The 23433-nt window shown below is 57.1% G+C and overlaps 1 protein-coding gene across 1 annotated transcript in view; it reads left to right on the top strand.

Moving 5' to 3' along the window:
* PPP2R2C (protein phosphatase 2 regulatory subunit Bgamma) overlaps window positions 1-23433 on the top strand; it is a 130988-nt gene that overhangs the window by 91052 nt on the left and 16503 nt on the right. The window contains exons 5-6 of the mRNA XM_021677609.1: window positions 263-440; window positions 15941-16105. Coding sequence (XP_021533284.1) covers window positions 263-440; window positions 15941-16105 — 343 coding nt within the window. The remainder of the gene's footprint in view (window positions 1-262; window positions 441-15940; window positions 16106-23433) is intronic.

Below are 23433 nucleotides of genomic sequence, written 5' to 3'. Positions count from 1 at the left end.
TTTGGCCACTTATTCAAAGTCACACAGCAGGCTCAGAACCAATCCCAGGAGGCCAGGCTTTCCTGCAGGACTGGCAGGTGATGGATGTTGGCCACGTGGCACTGCTTATTTCCAACACGTGCAGGATAGATGCCCACTGGCACATTCCCAGCCTCCGGTTTTGGTCGTGCAGCCCTGGCATGCCGTTTCCTGCCTTGGGCACCTGCCGCCCCCATTCCCCTCCGACACCTCATCATCCTGCAGACTGCCCCCTCCTCCGCAGGTGCCCGTGCTGAAGCCCATGGATCTGATGGTGGAGGTGAGCCCTCGGAGGGTCTTCGCCAACGGCCACACCTACCACATCAACTCCATCTCCGTCAACAGCGACTGCGAGACGTACATGTCGGCGGACGACCTGCGCATCAACCTCTGGCACCTGGCTATCACTGACAGGAGCTTCAGTATCCTTTCCTGCTGCGGGCACCCACCACCTCCCGGGGCGGGGGGCTTCCAGGTGGGGGTGGTTGGCTTGGCTCTGCTTTTGTTCAACTTCTTCAGTGAGTGAGACCCAGATTTGGAATCCTGATGAGCTGGTTTATGAAAACTTCTTTTTTTTTTAAAGATTTTATTTATTTATTTCACAGAGAGAGAGCAAGAGGGGGAACACAAGCAGGGGGAGTGGGAGAGGGGGAAGCAGGTTTCCCGCGGAGCAGGGAGCCCGATGTGGGGCTCGATCCCAGGACCCCGGGATCATGACCTGAGCCGAAGGCAGACGCTTAACGACTGAGCCACCCAGGCGCCCCAGGTTTACGAAAACTTTAAATCCACGGCTGCCGAGGGTTATATTCGACCCCTTGCCTTCTCCGGGTGGCTGTGTTCCCTGTCATTCTGGGACTGCCTTGGGGACCGCAGAGGAGATAGAGTCCTGGGGTCTGCCCTCCTGGAGGAGGGATGGCTGACCCACTGGAGAGTCAGCCGGAGGCTCTGGACCCTCCTCCCTGCGGCCTGAGGCAGGGGCCTCAGTGTGTGATGAACAGCCTTGGGGTGCCACCCAGGGCTTAGGGTGACAGTCGAGGTGTCAGAAGCCCAGTTGGATGGGGTCAAAGGGGGGCCCTGCCTGGCGTTCCCCTATGTCTAGGCAAGCCAGGGGCAGTAGGATGGACTCTGGGCCCCGCTGACTGGTGAAGAAAGAACTTGGTACACAAGCTTTGGGCCTGAGGGGCAGCAGTGGACAAAGCAGCCAGGTTTCTACCGTGTCGCTATTTGCAGGCCAATAATAATAATCCTACACAGTGCGGCCCTGCACCTGACCTCAACATGGGTTCGTGTTAACTCATATCACCCTCACAACAACCCAGGAGGTAGGTGCTATCGTGACCTCCTGTACGGATGAGGAAACTGAGTCACAGGGAGCCCAAGTTAATCTGCTCAAAGCTCACACCTAGCAAGTGTCCAACCCAGGCCCCTCCCAGCCCCCGACTCCCCATTTCCAACCGCTATGTCCAACTGCCCTTTGTGAAGTCTGCCTCCAAGATGTGCAATGGAACGGGGTAGAAGCCCCCCACTGCCCAGAGTGTTGTGCAAGCCGAGTGTCCACTCTGTGCAGGGTGTTAGGCAGCTCCTGCGGTGAGAAGCTCCTAACACGGGGGGGTCGGACCTGCTATTGCTGCCGCCTTACCCCTCAGGAGTGGGTTGTATCCCCCAGCGCCGAAGCCAGGGCTGGCTGGGAGGGGGTGTGGGAGCAGGAAGGAGCAGTCTGGAGGGTTTGAAGGAGAGACAGAGGGTAGCAAACGGCTTCTGCGGGCCGAGAGCCAGGGACTGGCCAGGGTCCACTGGGCAGAGAGACCTCAGGAACGGGGAGAAAGGGGGCTTGGAGAAGCAGAGAGCAAGCACATGCTGTTCCCTGAGCCCAGCAGGAGGGTGGGGGGCAGACCTGGGGCTTGGCGGTCAGTGTGAGCCTCTGTGGGAGTCTCGCTCTGCCCCCTAAGCTCACTGACTTTGGTGAGTAACCGGATCCCTGTGAGCCTCACTGACCCCTCCCGGCTCGGACTGCAGCGTGAACATTCATTGAGCCCCTCCCAGATGCATCCAGCGCAGAGCTGGTGCTCTGCATGTCAGAAAGCAGAAGCATCTGTCTCCTTCCTGCCCCGAAGGAGCAGAGTGCTCTGAGCTGGGAGGGTGGAAGCGGATTGGGGTGGTCACAGAGGTTCAAGGAGGGGCTGAGGCTGGAGCTGCTCAGAAGGAATGGAAGCTCAGATTTGGATTGGTGGAGACGGCTGGGCTGAGCATCTGCCTGACTATTCAGGCTGGAAGCCCAGGGGGCCCCACCCTGTCCCCGGTGCTCAGAGCTTCAGTTGGTCAAGACTCCTTTGGTTGCAAGGCTTAGAATGCCTCATCCCTGCTGGCTCAATCAAAACACGGGCATTTACTGACTTATGGACCATGAGAAGGCTTCAGGCTCAGCTGGATTAGGGGCTGAAACAATGTCATTAGATGGTTCTCTCTGCTTCTTGCGTCTGCGCTCTGCTCTGGCTTGTCTCAGGTGCCCCATGGTGCCAAATTGGGGCCAGCAGCACATGCCCTGCCTTCCCAGAATAAAGCCCAAGAGGAGAGAGACCAGCTTTCTGTGAACTGTCCCACCAAGCCCCCATATGGCACCCCATGGGCTCTCATGGGGCCTCAGGGGCACCTCTAAACCCATGACTGTGGGGGGGGATGCAGTGCTCTGACTGGCCAGAGTTAGGATTAGGGTTGACCTGAGTCAAGGGTGCTGGAGGGGGTCAGTGTGGGGGGGGTCCCCTCAGGAAAGGCAGGCACTGCCCCAGCAGTTGGGGGCCCCCGTAGTGAACCACACAGCCAGACATCTGCTGCAAAGTTGGAGGTGTTGACCAGCTTCCTAGCAGAACAAAATGGGTCACATGGGAGCCCCAGGTCTGCACACGGGGTGGGCACGGGACCCGTGGGACTGCCGTGGGCCATCCTCAGCGCTTCCTCACAGCACTGGACAGTGTGCAGACTATTCACTGTCTCACTTGACCTTCGTGTTGGCATGAAAGCTGGATGCAGTGGCACATTATCACCCCATTTTGCAGATGCAGAAATAGAGGTTTGGGGAGATGGGGGCTGGCTGACAGGGACAGAGCTGGGACTCGCCCTCGGGCCTCCGTGGCCTGGCCCCAGGCCGTTTGCCAAGCTCTTGGGCTGCCTGCTGCGGCCACCCTCCTGGAGCGCTGGCTTCCTTGTCGCAGGACCCCAGGCTGGGGACGTACCCCCTGTCGGATTGACGCTGCTGGGCTACTGTAAGGACTCGGTAACACTGTGAATGCACTCGCCCTTTGTAAACTGCAAAACCCGCAGCTGTGTAAGGGATAGTGTTCCCTTTCATTCAGCCATTGATTCCTGGTGCCTCTTCTGACCCGGGCCCATGCTGAGCCCCGGGGAACACAGGGACAATGAAAGAAACTCAGCCCTGCCCGTGGGGGCCTCTGAGGACATCACCTTTGCTGTGAGCAGGGCATGGGTGGGTGTGGTGGGCGAGGAGGGTGGGAGGGCTGTGTGTGTGTGTCCTGGGTGGACTGGATTCCAGCAGGCAAGCCTGGAGGCCAGGAGCCCAGTGAGGAGATCCAGGGAGAGGCAGTGATGGGCAGGCGGGGGCTTGGCCGTGGGCAGGAGGCAGTCGAGTAGTGGGGCAGTGGGCCATATCATAACTGTCTTTCAGACTGAGGTGGCCACAGGGCATTGGAACAGGTTAGTCGTGAATATGAAAAGAGGGTTGATCCCCTGCAGAATTGCAGGCACAGTCCTCCTGAGTCCTTACTATCAGCGGTGCCTCCTTGCCCCATTTAAACACAGATTGTGCCCTGTCTGTATGCTGGGGAGCATGCCATTCACCACTGTATTTATTGAGTACCTACTGTATGCCAGGCTCCATGCCTGACTTTGAATTAGATAGACAAATACCCCTGCCTTCCTGGAGCTAACAGACAATAAACCATTAATATAATGAACAAGTACCATACCCAGCATGCAAGCAGCTGACAAGTGCAGCGAGACCACCAAGCCCAGTGGTGTGCATTTTTTCCGGCCCTATTTATCTGGGGAGCTGCAGGTGTGGTCTAGGTGGAACGGGAGCTAGGGTGGGGGTTTTGCCCAGTGAATGAGCAGACATGGGGCTGATGGTGCCTGAATCTAGGCCAGGTGAGGAGATGGCTAGTGACAAGAGAGGAGCGTCAGTCATGGGGGGGGGGTTCCCCCTGGAAACTCAGGAGTCTCCCCTGACTGCCGGTCCTGCCACCCAACCCCGTGTTAAACACGTGTGCTGTCTCTTAATTTTGTGCAGGTGAATTGGTAGTTGATCAAAATGCAAAGACGACCTGTGTCTTGAGGTCGAGGCGTGGGGGTGCTGCAGATCGCTGACGGGGGCCGAGCTGGGCTGCAGGCAGCCCCTGCCTGTGGAAAGTGAGTACCCAGTAGGCAGATGGAAGGGGCGGAGGGGAGTCTCCAGGGGCGTGTGGTGGTTGTGGAGACCTCGCTGCTGAGACCAGTTCGTCAGGGAACCGTGCTGCACATGGCAGTCCCCAGGGCCCGCTGCTGCTTGGCCACCAGCATGACGAGACACAGGGGCCCTGTGCGGAGACCACCCGCCCCGCGGAGCCAGCCTCCTGGCCGGGAAAGCGTTGGGACTGCAGGCTGCCGGATCCTGTGCAGCTGAGAAACTGGAAAAGGCGTTTCATTTCCAACGTGGGAGGAGGCCAGCAAGGCCTGCCAAGCTGGGGAATTGCTCCGAATTGGTAGACCCCTTTTGTGCAAGCACGTGGCTGGGGGTTCTGGGCCTGGGGCTTCACCTTCCTTTAACGCTTGCCCTCCGGTGTCTTGACTTGCCCTGGTGGGCGCTGCTGTTCGGTCTGAGCCACCAGAAGTTTCCTGTGGGCCGTACTACCTTCTTGTAACACTTTCCACCTAAGCAGAATTGATCTCTAGCAAAGGTTTTGAGAGAAAGGAAAGCCATCTTAATAAAGGAGAGAAGGTGGGTATTGTCTTGACCAGCGTGAACTGACAGTGAGCAAGCGGACTCAGAGGACCTCTGCACTGCTAATTTGAGACTTGGCTGATCTGCGCAGAGAGGCAGGGAGCCCAGTGCTCACGGAGCCTGTGTGTGTGCCAGGCACCTCCTTCCTCTCCCTCACCCTCAAGATGGAAGAAGGTGCCAAACCCTTTCCTTCCTCCCCCTGGATGGCTCTGGGATCCTGCCTATCTCTCCATCCCTGCCAAAGGCCCTGCTGGAGCCAGACCATTCCTGCCTGGCCCGTTGCCTGGATCCCACACTGCCCAGCCAGCCGGCCCTGCACAGAGCTGAGAGCGACTCATCAGAACCTCTGGTCTGACCACGTCGGCCCCCAGCTTAAAGCTCTCAGTGGCTCCCCGTCAGCTTCTGGAGAGAGTCCGAATCCCTCAGCAATGCCCTGGGGCTCATGGTGACAGGCCCCTGCACGCCTCCCCGGGCTCCTGTGCATCAGGCATGCCCATACTTCAGGCCGTTGGGTTTCCCTTCGTGTTATTGGGGGGGAGTTAAGGGAAGGGGGTGATCTGTCTCCTGCTGTTCCTCCCCTGGATCATTCTTTCTCCTTCTCGTAGCCTGGCTGGCTCCCCTTTGCCCATAAGCATCACTCACAGCCCCCTTCACCTGGTCACCTCTGCTCCGTCCACTCTATGTGCCTCCTGGGCTGTCAGAGCCCACACTCCCTGGTCACACTGGGCTTTCCTCCTCACCCCGTTTTCTGGTGAAACCCTTGAGATGAGGTACATCCTGTCTGGGCCCTCTCTATATCTCCATACATAATGCAGGGCCCAGCACATAGTAGGTGCTTAGGAATGGTTGTCCGTGACGACTTTGGATGGAGGAATTCCAGTCTCCATGTGGTCTTAGGATGTAGACACCTCCTTGTAAGTCTGGGCTCCGGGGGACTCAGAGACCCCGGGCACAAACGAGCAGCAGTCTGGGCTCTGGGGTCTGGCAGACCTGTGCTCAGATTCATCGTGTTACCTCATTGGCCACCAATTTCCACCAGTGTAAAATGGGCCAAATTCCTCGTCCTACGGATATTTGTAAGGAATAATGAAATCATGCTCGTAAAAGGCCTGGCAGTCATCGGGCCCAGCAGGTGGCCAGTGTTTCCCTCCTAAACAGCAGCTCCTCAAGTCTTTGAGACTGGCTCTCAGAATCGCTGCGTCGTCTCTGATTATTGAAGCCCGTTTCTCTCCCTGGTGCTGTGTTCGCATCTGTTTAAACAACCTCTCACGTCCTGTAATACCAACATTGGAGTCAGTTAGGCAGCTCTGAGTGATTTTTCTGGAGCTCAATGCCTCCTAAAGGTAACAGATTGCACGGAGGGTCTCAGCCGATGGGCCTCTGCTTTATTTTTAGCACTCGGAGAACTGTGAAGATGGTTCAGTTGATTTTTCTCCCCCCTGAGCGATTTCTCATGGTGGAAGCTGGCATCGCACCAAGCCTCCGTCTGGAGCAAATTTCTAATTGCCGTTTATGGAGCAGGTCCTGAAGCGAAGTGGGATGGTGCGGCGGTTTGCGGCGGTTAGGGGCAGAGGCTCCAAACCTCGGTCCCCACTCGGCCGCCTGGGGGCTGGGCGTGTTCCCCACGCAGGGAGCAAAGGAGGGGACTGGCCGAGGACTGTGCTGTGGGCTGGGAGGGTGGAAGCGCCAGGGGACTCAGGGCTGATGGGCTGTCGACACAATCCCCACTGGCCCTGACCTGCTGTCAGGCACCCTACAGGCTGCCCTGTTCCATCCTCCCGTAGGACCACTCTACAGAGCAGGAACAGGAACATCTGCTCAGAAAGACCCTGAGTCTGAGTCCCCAAAATCAGCGTCCACCCAGAAAGCATGTGGTTAGGCTCTTGCCAGCACACCCCTGCTTTGGGGGCTTGGCAAGACTGGGCTTCCGGGGGACTGAGGGCTCGTGCAGCTGTCCGTGGTGCTGACCCCGTGGGCAGCCGGCGCTGCGGGTCCTCTTCCCCACCACCTCGCACACCACGCATGCGCCGCACTGCCTCGCAATGAGGAGAGCGACAGCCCCCACGGCAGCCGCTGTTATTCTACCTCTGCCCCTTACGCGGCTCGCCTCGTGTTGCTGTCATTCCCTCCGTTTTGTGGGTGATGTGGCGGTGAGCTCTGAGAAGTGGGTGCACTTGCCTGTGGCCCGTCCAGCCCCATCAGTACAATGATGTTTCCTGGCTCTACTTTTAGACCCTAAGGGAGAGCGGGTGCTTTTCACCCCACTGCAGGACAGAGCGGGGATCGTTGGGTGACATAGATGACAGGTGACACAGGCGGCCAAGTGCACGGGCGGTGGCAGCTGTGTGTTCCTAGCACGTCCTCTAATGATGGGAACATGTGCCTCTCCTGTGCTTCTGATCCCTTGACCCCTGTCCAGAGCCCCATCTCCCACCCTCTCCCCACTGGGGCTCTGGCTGGCTGTCCTATTGCAGCTCCTCAGCCTTACATACCCCCCTTCACATGGAACATGCCCCCTCCTGGATAACTCCTACTCTTCTCAGTCCTCCGCTTAATGCCTCTGCCTCCTGGACTCTCCAGACCAGCTCCGGGCCTCCCCAAAAATCCCATCCTGTGCACTCTGTGTGTCTCTTGGAGCAGCATCATGGGCCTCTCTGGTTTCACTGCTGGACTGGAAGGCCTGGGAGGGGAGGTCATGACGGGCTCTGGTTTGCCCTTTCTCAGTGACCACGAAAAGGCAGCAACCCGGGTGTGCGTCCTGGCTCTGTCCTGTCTGGAGTTTCTCCCCCAGCTCTTAGGAGCCAAAGAAGGCATGCAATTCAGCACACACCATCAAGTCCTTGTTTTCTTGGGGAGGAGGGGCATACATTGCACCGTGGGCAACCTGCTTAATTTCCTGTTTTTCCAGAGGAAGAGAAAGACTCTGATTCTGATTTAGCGAACTTTAATTATTGCTAAAAGTACTAACTGTGTGCTAGGGACTTTTTAAAAATTATTAAAAAACTTATATGTCTAAGTCATTTTATTTACTTTTAATTGCTAGGGCCTTTGACTTAATGTCATCTCATTAAATCCCCATCATAGCCCTGTAAAGCAGATGTTATCAATCCATTCTACAGATGAGAAAAGCAGGTGCAGGGAGGTGGAGAAGTTGTCCAGGGCGTCACACAGCCATGTACAGAGGGGCTGGACTATCAAGCCCCGGTCTTTGTGACTCCAAACTGAGTGCTCTCTTCCCTGGCTCGGTACTTGGAAATCACCTAAGCTGGCTTGTGGAAGAGATGTGTAGACTGGCTCACCACATGGAGAAGACAAACGAGGGCTTCAGTGGGCTTGTGTGTCACACGGAATGGCCCCCCGTGGCCCCAGTGATTGGGCTCCTCTCTCTGAGCAGGATTGTACCATCATAGTTAGTAAGGTTCTGAGCAGAGAAGGGAAGGAGGTTGTTATGGGCTGAATTGTGTCCCACTGAAGTTTGTATGTTAAAGTCCTAACCCCAGGATCTCAAATGTGACTATATTTGGTCTTTAAAGAGGGGATTAAGCTAAAAGGAATCCATTAGGGTGAGTCCTAATCCCATATGACTGATGTCCTTACAAGAAGAGGAGGTTGGGAGAGCACAGAGGGAAGAGTATGTGAGGACATGGGGAGAAGAAGACCATCTACACCCTACAGAGAGAAGCCTCAAAGAAACCAGCCTTCTGACACCTTGATCTTGAACTCCCAGCCTCCAGAACTGGGAGAGAATGATTTATTGTTTAAGCCGCCCGTGCTCTGGCAGCCCATAGCAAATTCATGCAGAGGCCAAGGTTGCCAGGAACCTTACGGGATCTGACGCGGTTTGGCCAGAGTGCTTCTAGCTCATCGCTGTAGCCAGGTCATCTTTTGGAGAAAACTGGCTGAAAAACAGCTTTGCTGGCTGTTCCCCAACAAGACCGCCTCCGTGTGCAGGAGGCCTTCTCCAGCGTCTCTGGAGAGCCCGTGGGAGCAGCTTCTCGTGGCTGGTCCTTGGCAGAGCTGCCTCCATCCTCCCTTGGTGGCTGCTCGATCACCATGGTAACCGCCTCCCCCATCCTGAGAGCATGTTCCTGCCGAGACATCTAGATAAACCACGCTTTGCTCAGTTAAATCAGTGGAGCCCAAGGCTGCATCCTTCTCCTCACTGAACGCCCCCCACCCACGCTCTTAGCAGCTCCCTTGCAGGGCCGCCAGCCAGTCCAGTGTGCCCCAGCAGCCTTGCCCGTGGGGTTGCATATCTTGTGGAGACATACTCCCTCCCGAACAGGGGGGCGCAGGGAGGAGCACTGGCTGGGAGTTAGGAAGCCAGGATCTATCCTTGCTCTGCGGTGCCCCACATGTGGCCCTGGGCATGTCACTGGGCGCCCTGGCCTCCCTCTCCTCCTTTGTGGGCGTGGAGGGTGGGTGGTCCTTCCCGCAGGGGTGCGAGGTGCCTGGCCTGCGGGTGCTGGGTCGGGGGCTGCCCTCAACAGCTCTCTGAAGGTCTGAATGTGTCTCCAACCTCAGTTGCTGCGTCTTTTAGAGTCATTTGTCATGGTGCTGCCCCTAAAGCCTGGTGTTAGTTAATATTTGTACTTCTCTGATGTTTATGGGATGGTTTCCATACCCCTTTCTCCCTTGAGCTCCTTCCCGAACAAACCAGTGATGTTTGTTCATTTCATGTGCCTGACTGATGTCAACGGCGGGAGGGAGATTTGGCCGTGGATGAGTGATGGCCCCTTGCACCAGTGCCCACCCCCCATTCACGTAGGGGAGATGAGGCTCGAAGGTGAAGCTCAGAGGAACGAGGGCCACTGGAGGTGCAGTGACCTTCTCCCCGACATTTCAGGGGCCCTCCGAGTGGGGCGTCGTGGTGTTGTGGCCCGGGGACCGACGTGACCCTGGTTGGCTTCCGGCCATCAGGCCTTGCCTTTGGCAGCAGGCGGTGAAGGAGTTTCTATAAAAATCTCTGCAAACCTGATGACGCTGCAGAAGGCCCGCCTGGAGTACATTGCGTTGTCCTTGACAGCAAGAGCCGCAGACTTTGCTCTGGGTGGGGACAAACGTCTGTTTCTGAGCTTTGCTGACTCCCCCAGGCAAGGGCTGGAGCTCACAGGGCACTACCGGTCTCCAGAGGACATCCTCCTGCTGCGAGAGGAGCCAGGCCTGTGGGGCTGTGTCACACACGGGTCCTGCATGGGGTCAAGAAGGGAGATTACTATTACAAAAGCAAGATTGCAGTCCTTCTTCTCGGCCCGCGGCCAGCAAAGTATGGCCCTGGGGGCCAAAGACACCTGTTCAGGCTTTAAGGGTGCTCAGCCACTGCTGTTCACTCCCATGCTGGCTGAACCCGCTTTACAATAGAGCAGCAGAACTGAGTAGTCGAGGTGAGACCCTACGGCCTGCTAAGCCCAAGATGCTCTCTCTGGCCTTTTATACACCTCTGCCTACCCTGGGTCTAGAGCAATACACGGGGTTCACACTAGGGCCCTGAAGGACAAGGGATTCATTGTATGATGTAGGGCAGCAGCCAAAAGCTGCAAGAAGCCAGAGACCTCCCCCTAGACCCCAGCGCTTCAGGAGGCTGCACCCCTCCCGGCCTGAAGTTTGCACTGCTCACCCCTGCTCTGCTTTGCCCCCATCACAGGGGTGTATTGCCAACTCTGGAAACCAACTTAGTCGGTCCCGGCTGGGCCCCCTCGGCCAGGTCCCGAGAGGGCGGCTCCTCCTTGCTGAGCCTCAATGCCCTCAGCCGTGGGATGGGGTACTCATCACTCGGGTGCAGAGGTTTGAACGAGGCACAGCTGGGAAGCAGTGGGCCCACAGCCAGCCCACGAGGCATAGCTGGTGCTGGGCTGGAGTTAGGTGTAGAGACAGGAACAGGACTTTGCCCGCACTCAGAGGAGCGAAGCCGACAGGTCAGCCTGTATTCGCCGCCCGGAAAGCTGAGCGCTAGCCGGTCTGTGAGCAGAATGCAGTGGGGACCTAAGGAGGGCTCTGTGGGGAATGCCACCTTCCTGAGAATCCCGCAGAAACCCATGCCCAGCATGCCTCCCGGTTTCTGCAGTGCTCTCCAGCATTTGCGTGGCACTGCAATGCTCCCTGTGCACGGCAGGGTGATGGCTCTTTTCATGGCCCTAGTCAGTGACAGTCCCCCCTCAAGGACCGCCTCCCTGCCCCCCTGGCCTGGCGTCTCCCTGAGCCTGCGCTTCGCCTCCGCTCTAAGGGCTTCCTCCCCTTGAGATGGGTGGGACACTCCCCGTGCTCCCCCCGGCCCGGGTCCCAGGGGCCCCCGACGGGCTGGTGGGTTCACCGACTTCAGCAGCTGTTCTGCAAAGCACCTGCCATGTGCTGGGCGCTGCTCCAGACATCAGAGGTGCGGCAGCGGCGCAGGCGGACAGGTCCCTGCCCTCTTTGCAGAGGTGGGCAGCCAACCAGTAAGCACTATGGTACTGGTGGACGGCCAGGCCACTGCTGCCCAGCTCCCAGAAGCAAGCCAGTGTCTGAGTTTCCCGCAGATGCCGGAACAAATGTCCGCAAACTGGGCGGCTTGCAACAGAAATCCGCACCAGTTCTGGGGGCCAGAAGTTTGCAGTTAATGCTGGCAGGGCTGTGCTCCCTCTGGAGGCTCCCGGGGATGGCCGCCTCTTAAGGTCCTTCATTATATCTACAAGGACTTTTTCTCAATGCGCCACATTCAGTTTCGGGGCTTAGGTTGTGGACATGTACTGGGGGCCACCATTCAACCTGCTGCTCTGGAGAAAGCCCTTGTGCTCATCGAGGGGCGTGGCACCGAGAGAGTTCACCTTCTCTCCTCCTCCTCCTCCCTGTGTGACCTGCTCCTGCCTTCACCTTCGTGGTTGTCAAGCTTAGTTGCCAGGGTGTGACCAAAGGTTAAAGGAAAGCTCATCAGACAGGGGGAGAACAATTAGATGGAAAACAGTACATGAATAATTCATGCGGCTTTGCAGGGGGGAGGTGGGGGCTTGTAGATGAGTCTAATTACACTCGTTCCCCAGGGAGGCCAGTTTGCCTTGAACCTCATAAAGCTCCACCGTGTACCAGTGGGATTTATGCAGCTGACCATGAAACGGGGGAGAGGCCACCTGGGGGTCAGGTCTCCAAGTGTGCTCCAGGATCATGCCCAAACCCTCATTTTGCAAATGGGGGATACTGAGGCTTGAGGAATGGGAATGACATTTGCACGCGGCACTGAGCGTTCCAGAGAGAGCGAACACCACATGCTCAGCCTAGGGCCCCCAGCACAGGTCCTGCCAAAGTCAAAGCCACCACGTACGGTCACGGGTGGACCAAATGTCTCCCGGTCCATGTGCACAAGGCCGCATGGGTGTGAGTCTAGGAGGCGTGTTTGCAGCGCATGTGTGGGGTGCAATTATCACACTATGGAGTCTTCTTCTGAACCTGCCTCTCTTGTGAGCAGTCTGCCTTCAGGCCCGGCTTTATGATGTGATGAACGGAATTTGACAGGGACAGGCCCCCTCTGTACCCACCTGCACCCACGAGGAGCCAGGTAGCAGGTGCAGGGCTGGTCCTGTAGTAAGCTGAGCAGGAGGTCTTGGAGAGGCCTCCCTGGGAAGAGGCTGGGTGGCCGTGCCCTGAAGGATACTGTCTGTCCCGTGGGGTGCGGGCATGGCTCTGGACCCTGGGATTCAGAGGTGCGAGACTGCCTGCCCCGCCTCAGGGAGCCCTTGCCCTGCAGGGGCCCCAGCATGTTGGCCGTGACTGTGGATGTGTCTTCCTCCGCTGGGGTCCCGTGGAAATGTTTCCCATCCATCTTTCCCCAGCACCCCCCGTATCCAGAGTCCTTTGTTTGAAACAGCAAGAGATTTCCTGAGTGATGCTTGAGCTGTAAGAACTGTGGTCCTGGGCTGTCAGCGGGACCTGGTATGGGAGGCTCTCTGTCCCGAGCCCACACACAGGACCCTCGGTCCACGTGCCTCGCCCTTAGCCCCTCTGTGTCGCCACTTCAGGCCTGCTCGCTGCAGAGGGCTGCAGACGTCACTGACCCCCGTGGACTTCTAAAAGCCGTCACGCCTCATACGTATTTCTAACGAGTGTTGTCATGAGGCTGTCAGGTTAAGCATGACGGGGCCGCAGAAAGCATGCACTCCGGACTCGAGGAAAGAGGCCACACCCATTTGCTTGGCCTTGGGCCCCTCATGGGTCTGGGGGCAGCATGTGGGGGCCGGGGGAGGAAGCTTCTGAGCCCCCACCCCCACTGCGCTCCTTCCTGAACACCAGTGTGCACAGCTTCCCAGTCTTCCCATCTTGGTGAACAGATTTTCATGAGCATCAAACTCCATCTCCACGGGCCAGACGCTGAGTAAATGTGGGCGGCCGGTGACTGAGCTCCTGCCCGAGACTCACGACGAACGACGAACATAAATAGAACAACAGTCGTGGTCGGGTGTGTACGAGTTTTGGTCTTGGAGGCAGAGTCATTGGAGCTCAGACGTCACACCTCTGATCCTTCTCCGTTGAGCTGCGTTCTAGAACATCCCGATGTGGGGAAGTGAAGAGGGGTTGGACGCTGAGTGGGTCGGGAGGGTAGGTCATGGGCAGAAACAGATGACTGGAAGGTCTGAGGCTTGAAACGGCCCAGGGGGATCTCGTAGGAGGCCACCTGAGGCATGGGTCCCACAGCAGAGGGGAAGGCGTCATGGCCCACCACGTGCTGGCTCTCAAAGCTTCAGCCTGGGAATGATGCCTGGCGCCTGTCACTTCTGCCCTCCATTCTTCGGGAAAAGCAGTAAGGGCACGGCTGCCCTGAATTCTGTGGGGCCCATGGGCAGGTTCCCCCACCTCTCCCCGGAGTGGTTGGCAAGATGTTTCCACCTTATCCCACAGAATCCTGCTCCCCTAGAAGTCGTAGCCCGATGAAACACGGTGTAAACACGTGTCCCCTAATACGTGACACACCGGGTCTCCAAGCCGACCTGTGTTCCTTGAGGCCTGGGCACTTCCGTGTCCCCCAAGCTTCCTTGGACTTTTGTGGCTCGAGTTCTGCGGAGAGGATTTAGTTCCCCTGGTGCAGAGCATCAAACCGGGTGCTGTGCTCACGTGTGTGACGTTTCATAAACGGCCGCACGTTTTCCCCTGACACCGATTTAAGTTGGGGGAGAAATTGAAGCGGTTCCCAAGCAGGCCTCTGTAGGCGCTTAGCCCCTGAAGGACGGGGATGGAATTAGCAGCACAGAAGTCTTGGCTTTTTCTCTCTTACTGTTCAGTCTCATTTTTCAAGATTTAATCTCTGCTTCTTATCGTCCCAGAAAACCACAGTTTCCTGGGAAACCAGCTCAGGCTCCTTCTTCCTCCTCTCTCTATTTTTATGTGATTCTAAGTTTCTGGTTAAGGAGGTGCTTCCAGAAGCAATATTTGAGCATGAGCACACACACCCTCCTCGGTGCCCCTGGTCACTCAGATTCAACATTGTTTTGTGATGTTTTATAAACTCTCCTGTTTACGAAAGTCACAAAATGCCCCTTTATTGAGGCGGTGGTGGGAGGGGGAGGGAGGGCTGATGGCAGGCAAGTCTCAGAGTTTCAATCAGTATTTTCCAGATAACAAAAAGCAGTAATGTCCCTGATATTCACTGAGCTCTGCGATGTGTCAAGCAGCGAACAAGGACCTTGGCCTTTCCTAGTTTTCACGACAAGACTGTGTTAGAACTGTTGGCCCATTTTACAGATGAGGAAACAGAGGCACGAAGAGCTAGGGAACTCCCCCTCGATTGCACGGGCAAGAGGTGATAGAGATGGGATTCGAAGCCCAGACTTTGACTCCAGGACCCACACACAGATGCAGAGGGAGGAGAGGGTATTTCAGCCAGAGGGGTAGGTTGGGCAGAGCCTCACGCAGGGCCAGGGAGACCAGAGACCAGGGTGTCACTGTCAGAGAGGAAAGCGCCTTTAGGGCCCAGCGAGTAGTTGGATCCGAAGCTGGAGAGGTAGAGAGGGGCTATGCCAGGCTTTGAATGCTACACCAAGGGGTTCGGATTTGCTGCTTTAGGCTACAAGCAATGGAATGGAACGCAGACTTAACTACTTGCTGCTGAGCCATCCTGGACAAGTTGCTTACCCTCTCTGGGCTCTAGAGTATCTGTCAGGGATACTTTCTTTGCAAGCAACAGAATATCTTGATCCTAAACAGAAAATGGATTTGTTGGCTCCCACGTTTAATTGTCCAAGGCTCATGGCTTCCATCCTGATTCAGGATTCAAAAGGCATTGCTGGGTCTCTCCCTCCAGTCTGCCCCACCTGCAGGCTCCGGGTTTCCCTTGTCCCAGCAGCATGTACACACCCCTCCTCTGCACACCACCCAGCCCAGCAGAGAGGTCAGAGCTGCCCCCAGCATGCCCTGCATCTCAAGCCTGGAGTCCCTCTGCTGGCACCTCGGAGGCCACGTGCCCCTCGCTTGTGATTGTGAGTGAGTGGAAGGCACAGATGAGAGCGGAGAACCCAGAAAGGCAGAGAACCTTTTCCCCAAAGGAGAATCTTGATGCTGTGGACAGAAGGGGAGTGGGTGCTGGGGTGGGGCTCCCCGCACACTCAGCTCTGGGCACAACTCACGGAGTGACTGAAATTGTTCACCAAGAGTCCAGCACATACTAGGCACTCAAACGCTCCTTGCCTTCTGCTTGGCACCTGGTGTGGGGGGTGGAGGGGAGGCTGGGCAGCTGGTGGGTGCTGGCTGGGGAGAGGGCATAGGTTGGAGGGGGGAGGCTGCAGGGACAGTGGATGGCACCCAGACGGGGCAACCAGCGGGCGGCTGGACATGCCGGTCTGCAGCTCAGAGACCGTCTGGGGCTTTGTCCAGGGGTCTCGGGGATGGAGATGCAGCTCAGATGCAGGGTCGGTGGGAAGGCAGAGCAGCGAGGGTGCCCTCCGTTCTCTGCCCTTTCCTTGACGGGGCCAGACATCGTGGACATCAAGCCGGCCAATATGGAGGACCTCACGGAGGTGATCACGGCGTCGGAGTTTCACCCCCACCATTGCAACCTCTTTGTCTACAGCAGTAGCAAGGGCTCCCTGCGTCTCTGCGACATGCGTGCAGCCGCGCTGTGTGACAAGCACTCCAAACGTAAGTGTCCACGCCAGCTGGGACCCGGTGCAGAGTGGGGGCGGCAGGGCAGCGCCGGTCCCTGTGCTGGTGCCCCGGGGCGGGTGGGAGTGGTGCAGGCGTGTGCTTTACTGGCTGGGGCAGGAGAAGCTGGTCTGGCCACCCACTGCCCCCCGAGTCCCCAGACAGATACTGCCCAGTGTCCAGGGACCAGACAGCTAAAACAAGGGTCAGGGAGCCAGAAGCTAAGGAGGGACCATACTCAGCAGTCACCTCCTCCAGGAAGCCTTCCCTGACCCCCACATTGGTTCAAGCCCCTTCTCTCTGCCCTTCTCTCAGACTGGCCACACCCTGAAGAACTTTCTATAGGTTGGGGTGTCTCCCCCAGCAGCCTGTGAACTCCACGAGGTCACTTCCTCCTGCTGGAACTCGCCAAAGGGCCAGCCAGGGAGGGGGATGCCTGAACAAGGTCCAGAGAACACAATAAGACAATCCCCGTGACCACTCACTGGATGTGCTGAGCCAGCCACCCAGACTGGCTCTCACCCACATCATCTGATCCTCACACGAGCTCTGACGGAGTCCTGAACAGAATAGGAGACCGAGGCTCCAGGGACGGGTCCAAGGTCACCCAAAGTGACAAGTGGCGAGGCAGGACTTGAACCCAGGACTCTGAGATGCCCTGGCTCACCTCCAGGCCGGGCTGCTTGGTGTGCTGGGTTCCCCAGAGGCCCTCGAAGGCAGAGGATCAGGGGGTCAGGCCGTGGTGTCCTCCCTGGGTGACCTTGCAGTGGCAAGAGGGCGGGGACTTCTCTGTATCTACCCCAGTACCTACGACAGTGTCTGGAAATAAGCACTTGCTGAGTGAGTGAATGAATGAATGCAGTGGGCCCCTGGAGGCGGTTTTATCGAAGTCTGTTGGGAGGGACGGGGTCTCTCTCTTCCCCTAGGGGGCCTGGTTTCCCTGGGCAGCCCAAGAGGGTGGCTATCAGCTGGCTCGCAGGGACTCGGGCTCAGGACCCTCTGTGGCTGCCAACCCCTCCCCACTGCTTGGCCAAGTCTGGTCCCCCTACGTCTCCCCACACTGCTCTTCTCCAGGCAAGCCCACGCTCCGCAGTCCCTCTCCGGGGCTTCCTCACCAGCTTCCTCACAGGGAACCACGTCCCTTTTCTGGGTTTGCACGTGCTCCAGCAGCTGTCGCCTGTCCCTGAGACCAGACCCCTCCAGCGGGAACGCCTTTGTCCCCAGCACTGAGCCCTCCTCCTCCTGAGGGCTGAGTGGCCAGCACTGAGGGTGGCAAGAGCAGATCTCCCTCTGAGCAGAGCCAGGCCCCCACCTCCAGATACTTCCTGCCATGGTGGGTGCAGCAGGAACCAGCAGACAGACAATGAACTCGTCACTGGGTCATGTGATGTCAGGAGGTGGTGACAGATAGGAACAATAGCCACCAAGGAGCGGGGCGCAGGGAGGGTCCTCTCCCTGGAGAAGTTACAATGGAACAGACACCCCAGGCGCCGTTGAGCCATGCAGTCTCTGGGGGGAAGAATGTTCTAGAAGGGGGACACTGCAGGCTCTGAGATGAGACCTGAGATGCAGTGACCAAAGGGAAGGGTGCTGGGAGCTGAGTTCAGAGAGACACACAAGGCAAGTAAGTGACTTAGGACGCCTGTAGGTCAGGGGAAGGATCCGGTTTTATTCTAAGTGAGGTGAGAAACCAGCAGGGGGCTGAGGGCAGGGCATGATGTCACGAGACAGGTGTTTGGAAAGAAGAGACTGCAGAGGGGTCAACGTAAGCAGGGGTGGGAGGAGGCCCTGCCGGGGTTCTCGCTGAGAAGAAACGGTGCAGCCTGGGTAGGATGGCCAAGGTGGGGCGACAGGCCCCATTCCGGGTGTTCTTTGAAGGCTGAGCTGGCAACGTTTGGCAAGTGGGGTGTGGACCGTGATGACTCCGTCTGAGGTTTGGTTTGTGCGGCGGGTGAAGGTGGGGTCCTGTCCTGGGACGGACAATGGGCACGCTGGGAGCGGGGCAGCCAGGAGCAGAGGTGGGACCAGCAGGCTGGTTTTGGACATGGTACGTGTGTGATGGTGTTGGGATCCAGGGAGGGCTGTCAAGAAGGCCGCCGGATGCCTGGAGTCAGGGGCGGGGTCCTGGCTGAGGATAAAGCGTGGGGTTGTCGTCAGTGTTTGGATGGACAGGGAGCCCAGGTGTGCGTGTGGACGGTGCCCAGCCCCCTAAGAGCAGCCCGGGGCTGTATCGAGGTCCCAGGGCTGCCCAGACAGATGACCACAGACTTAGTGGCTTAACACGACACCGATTTTTTTTCTTTTACAGTTTTGCTGTTTGGAAGTCTGACATGGGTCTTACCCGACAAAAATCAAGGTGTTGACAGGGCTGGTTCCTTCTGGAGGCTGTAGGGGGGAATCCATGCCTCCCCCCTTCTCCAGCCTCTGGGGGCGCCTGCCGTGCCTGGCTCCCCGCCCCTCCCTCCCATCTGCACAGCCAGCCCTGGCCGTAGGCTTTCTCACGCTGCATCACGCTCACTCAGCATCTCCTGCCTCCGCTTTCCCTCTTAAGGACCCTGGGGATCCCGTTGGGCCCACCTGGATAATTTAGCTGATCGGCAATCTTAGTTTCCCTTTTGCCATGGAACATAACATATTCCCAGGTGCTGCGGATTAGGGTACAGACAGCTCTGGGGGCCATTATTCTGTGGCTCAGGCCACAGGTGGCCTGGAGATTTGTCCGGGTGCAGCTCTGGGTCAGACTGGCACAGAATGAGGCTGGGGAAGTCTGGGCTCCACTCCTGGACCCAGTCTGAGCCCATGCGAGCGCCATGGGAAGGAAGTAGGATGAGACTTCATGGCCCAGCCTTTTTTATATAAAGGGGCCAAATTCAGAAACACTCTAGACGTCCAACAGAGCAAATGACAAGTGAATGATGACGCCATCTGTACACTGCAGTGTCGTTCAGTCATTTAGACTGTTGACTTAGAAGATTTTTAATGACATGAGGAAATGATTATGTTAAAATATCTGGTGGGGGTAAGAAAGCAAGGCAATGACTATTTTCCAAAAAAAAAAAAAAAAAAAAATGGAAACAGAAAACAGGGGAAAGGAATATGCCAAGAAATAGTCCCTGAGCGGTGGGCTCTGGAAAGTGATACTGTGTTCTTCTCTACATCTGTCTGTGTATTTTCATTTTAGCTCGGATTTCAACTCAGAATCAGGAAACAGGTGTGTGGGTGCAGGAAGGCTGGTGGTATCTGGGGAAGAGAGAGACAGCCTCGTGCACCCCACGCTGTTTGAATGACGCTTCTCGGCGGGCTGGGGGTGGAAGTCAGTCCTTCTTGGCTTTTGTCATCCGGTTCCCTAGGAGTCTGAGTGAGCGGCCACCCACAAGACCAGCCATCACTTCCCAAGTGTAGCACACACTCGAAGATTCTGGGCCGTAGCTGTCACACGCCTGGGGTGGGGATGGGGGTGGGGTGTCTGCTGCATGTGAATCAGCCCACAAACTCCAGGGTGCAAGAACTCGAACTTCATTTTGGATGACTCAACTCCATTTGTGTTTCTCGCCTCCTCTCCCAGGGCTGCCGGGAACATAACTTCAGCGTTGCCCAGAGATCACGCGGAGGTTCCAGAAGGCTTTTGCAGGGCCCAGGCATGAAGGGAGGGTCACTGTGGCCTCTGACCACCATGATCTCTTGCTGTGCCTGGGTGCCCCGGGGCCAGGGCTCTTGCTGAGACATTTTTGCATAAATGAAAAAATTCTGCTTTTTGCATAATCATCCATAGGTGAAATTGGAAGTTGGTCTTCAACTGTCTTTTTAAATGCTCTCTTTGCCCAGTTTTATTAGGATTCTTCTACTCTTGGAAAACGAGCTGGGCCACTCTCTCTTTTTGCCTGGAATGGTTAGTTTAATCTCTAACTTGAAGTCTTAGTGAAACTCGTAGATCTGTTTTGAAGGTTGGTTTATACAGGTTTGCTCTTGGAATAGATGGTGTATTTTAAATTTTTTCATTCTCAAACCCAGTATCCTGCACAGGAACCTCCCCTTTAATGCCCGTAAGGGGATTGTTCATAGTCTTTTTCCACCAAGTGTGCTTTGCTGCTTGTTCTCCTGCTCTCGTGTCATAGTGAGTGAGCAGGTGGAGTGTCTGCTTCACCAGGATCGGATCCTGCTAGCTCGTAGCCCTCCTGAGGACTCAGGCAGGCGGCCGGCAGCCAGTTAGCGGGATGCTGGTGAGGCTGTTTCAGATCAGAACACAAATGGTTGTTGTTCAAGCCGAGTTTTTAAAGAGCCCCTGAGATTAGATCTCTTCCTTTATACCTCGCTTCTGCCCGTTAATCAGTGGCTGCTCCAGACTCAGTAGGGGCTGGTAGGGGCACCCGGAGATGCGTGGTCACGGCGTCATCCTCCCAACAGGTGAAACAGGGACTCTCCCTTCACTGGATGAAGAGAGTCCTGGATCACACAAGCGGATGTTTATTTCTGCCCTGGGACAGCTCAGGAAACTGAGGCACAGAGCGGTGCGGTGGCTTCCCTGGGCGCTCCGTCGGGGGGCAGAGCTGGGCTGCTTGGGCCACGCCGCTGCCCAGCCCACAGCCTCACGTCTTCCTCCGAAGCTGTGGAAATTCGAGGCTTTTGTCTGCTAGTCATTATGACAGGGTAACCATGGAAACACCCTCCGTGATGCCTCAAAATAGACAGTTATTTCTGCTTTCGACAGCACAGAGCGTGGGCTGGGCCGGGGCCCCAGAACAGGGGATCATGTCAGCCGCTGCCCCTCGTGGGACCCCTGCGATGTGCTGGCTGGGACCTGATGTCTGTTGACCACTTGGCTATGCGCAGGGGAACGACTGTTCTGGGTTCACGTCCCGATAAATCCTCGGAGCCGCCCTGGGGTGGAGGCACTCTGCTCTTGATCTAGACGAGGACACCGAGCGTCCGGCTTTCCTGGGTTGCTGTCACAAGCTGCCACAGATTTCATGGAGTGAAAACAGAGATGTGTATTTTTACAATTCTGGAGGGCAGAGGTCTAGAAGTCAGGCGCGGCTGCTTTTCTTCCAGAGGTACCAGGGGAGTATATTTCCCTTGACTTTTCCAGCTTCTAGAGGCCCCCGTGTCCCTCAGCTCGTGGCCCTTCCTCCATCTCCAGAGTGCAGCCTCCAACCTCTGCTCCATCTCCCATCTCCTTCTTCTGCCTTTGAGCTTCCTACTTTTCTCTCGTGAGGACCTTTGTGGGGACAGCGGGGCTGCCCGGAGAATCCAGGATAATCACTGTAGCTCCAGATCCTTCCCCTAATCACATCTGCAGGGTCTTTTGCCATGTGGGGTAACATATGCCACATTCGGGGGATTAGGATGTGGACGTCTTTAGGCGTCAGGATTGTTTACCACATGGGCGGCACAGAGAGGTTAAGGTGTCCTCCCAAGGTCACACAGCTAGGGGGAGCTAGGATAGAGGCTCCCTTAGTCCCACGCCTATAAACTTGTACCCTCTCTCACTTCATCTCCACCGAGATTTATAACTTGAGAACTAAGAACTCTCACGGGGACTGTGGGTGAGCCAGGTTCATTGGAAGGAGCCAGGTGGGGTAGATCCCCAGGACTCACTCCTGATAATGGACCTGGGATAGAAGCACCAGACCCAGCCACCCTCTGCCGGGGAGGCTCCAGATACCTGGAGGCAAAGCCAGGGTAAATGTCTCCAACAGAGGGGACAGCCAGTACAAAGGCGGGAATAAAGCAGGTAGAGGTGGGGAGGTGCGGGCAGAGAGGTGTGCTTAGAGGACGGTCGGCAATCAGAGGATTTTACAGACCATGCAGGAGCTCTGGGTTTCCTTCCAAAGGCCAGGAGCCTCAGGGGCGTTTGAGCCAGGAGTGACCCGGCCTGGGTGTGTGTTGATGGGATCCCTCTGGCTGCTGACTGGGGAAGAATAAACCGTGGGGTGACGTTGGCAGTGGGGGCCAGCTGATGCTCAGACCCGGGTGGGCATCGTGGAGGAGGGAAGGCAGTCCTGCATCCGCATGCAAGGTCCGGCCTGCTGGCTTTGCAGGCCCCCGGAATGGAGAGGGTGGGGTGACGGCAGGCTGTGTGCCGAGAGCAGGCTCTTGCCCTTACGGAGCTGAGTACAATCGTAGGCAAACTGACTGCCAAGTAAATGGGAGCATCGAAGCGGGGAACGTTTCTGAGGTTGTCCCCCTGCTGCAGTTGGCTCTTGATTAAGGTGGCCCGAGGAGGCTTCTCTGGACCTCAAAGATTGAAAGAGCCAGTGAGTGGGAGGAGAAGGGTTAGAAGGCGGGGCTAAGGGCCCCCAGCGGGTGGGAGGAGCCTGGGAAGAGAGGGAGCAGAAGGCGGGGCTAACGGTCCCCAGCCGGTGGGAGGAGCCTGGGAAGAGAGGGAGCAGAGGCGGGGCTGAGGGTCCCCAGCCGGTGGGAGGAGCCTGGCTGCAGTGGGGAGAAGGGGCAGGCTGATGGGTGCCAAAACAGAGTGGTGGGGGCAGATCATGTGGGGCCAGGGCCACAGTGAGGGTTGGATTTATTTTTATTTTTATTTTTATTTTTATTTTGCCCAGTGGGGTTCATCAAACGGTGCCGAGCAGGGGACGGTCATTAGCAGAGAATGACAATTGTCAGCTCTTCATCAGTGAGCATTCATTGTGCCCACCACCTTGTAGTGACTCCCTGTTCCACCCCACTTGGCACACCGTCTACCTTCCCGGTGGCCGAGGGTTGCAGGGCAGGGGGTGCCCCGTGATCCACAATCCAACTCCTTCTCCTCCTGCTGCACGGACCCCTCCCAGCTCCTCTTGGAGCTCTGCCCAGCAAGGCTAGCCTGGGCCTTCCCTGGAGCCTGAGTTGGGGCTAGCCTGGACATGGGCTCATCATTCAGTGGCTGTCCTTGTCTAATATCAGAGTGGAGGGGGGACCCGGTGCCAGGGCAGCCAGGATCAACAACCCAGTAGGACCCCATCTGTTCCTTCAGGCCCGCGTCTTCCTGTGCTCCCCGCGCAGCCCCTCCCCGAATGTCTGTCCGCTTCTCTCCAAGGCCTCACTGGCCTGCACAGTTGTCCCTGGTTGTGTGGCTCAAGCCAATGCAGTTCTGCCGTCTGACTCTGATCCCTCCTTTGCCCTGTCCCCGTCTGATCAACTCTGCCCTCTCCGTTTCACCCTCACCCCCCCACCCATGATCAGAGACACCGACGGGACTGGGATGGAGCAGGTGCCACCCAGAGGGACCCAGAGCAAGAGCTGTGGGCACTCAGAGGCCACTTCTAGCAGATACAGGCTTCCCTGCTGGGTCTAGAAACTTCAGTGGGATTGAATCAGGTTGGGGAAGAAAT

The sequence above is a fragment of the Neomonachus schauinslandi genome, chromosome 2 (genome assembly GCF_002201575.2).
Source record: "Neomonachus schauinslandi chromosome 2, ASM220157v2, whole genome shotgun sequence".
In the NCBI taxonomy this organism is placed as follows: domain Eukaryota; kingdom Metazoa; phylum Chordata; class Mammalia; order Carnivora; family Phocidae; genus Neomonachus; species Neomonachus schauinslandi.
This window is presented reverse-complemented; position numbering and strand designations above follow the sequence as displayed.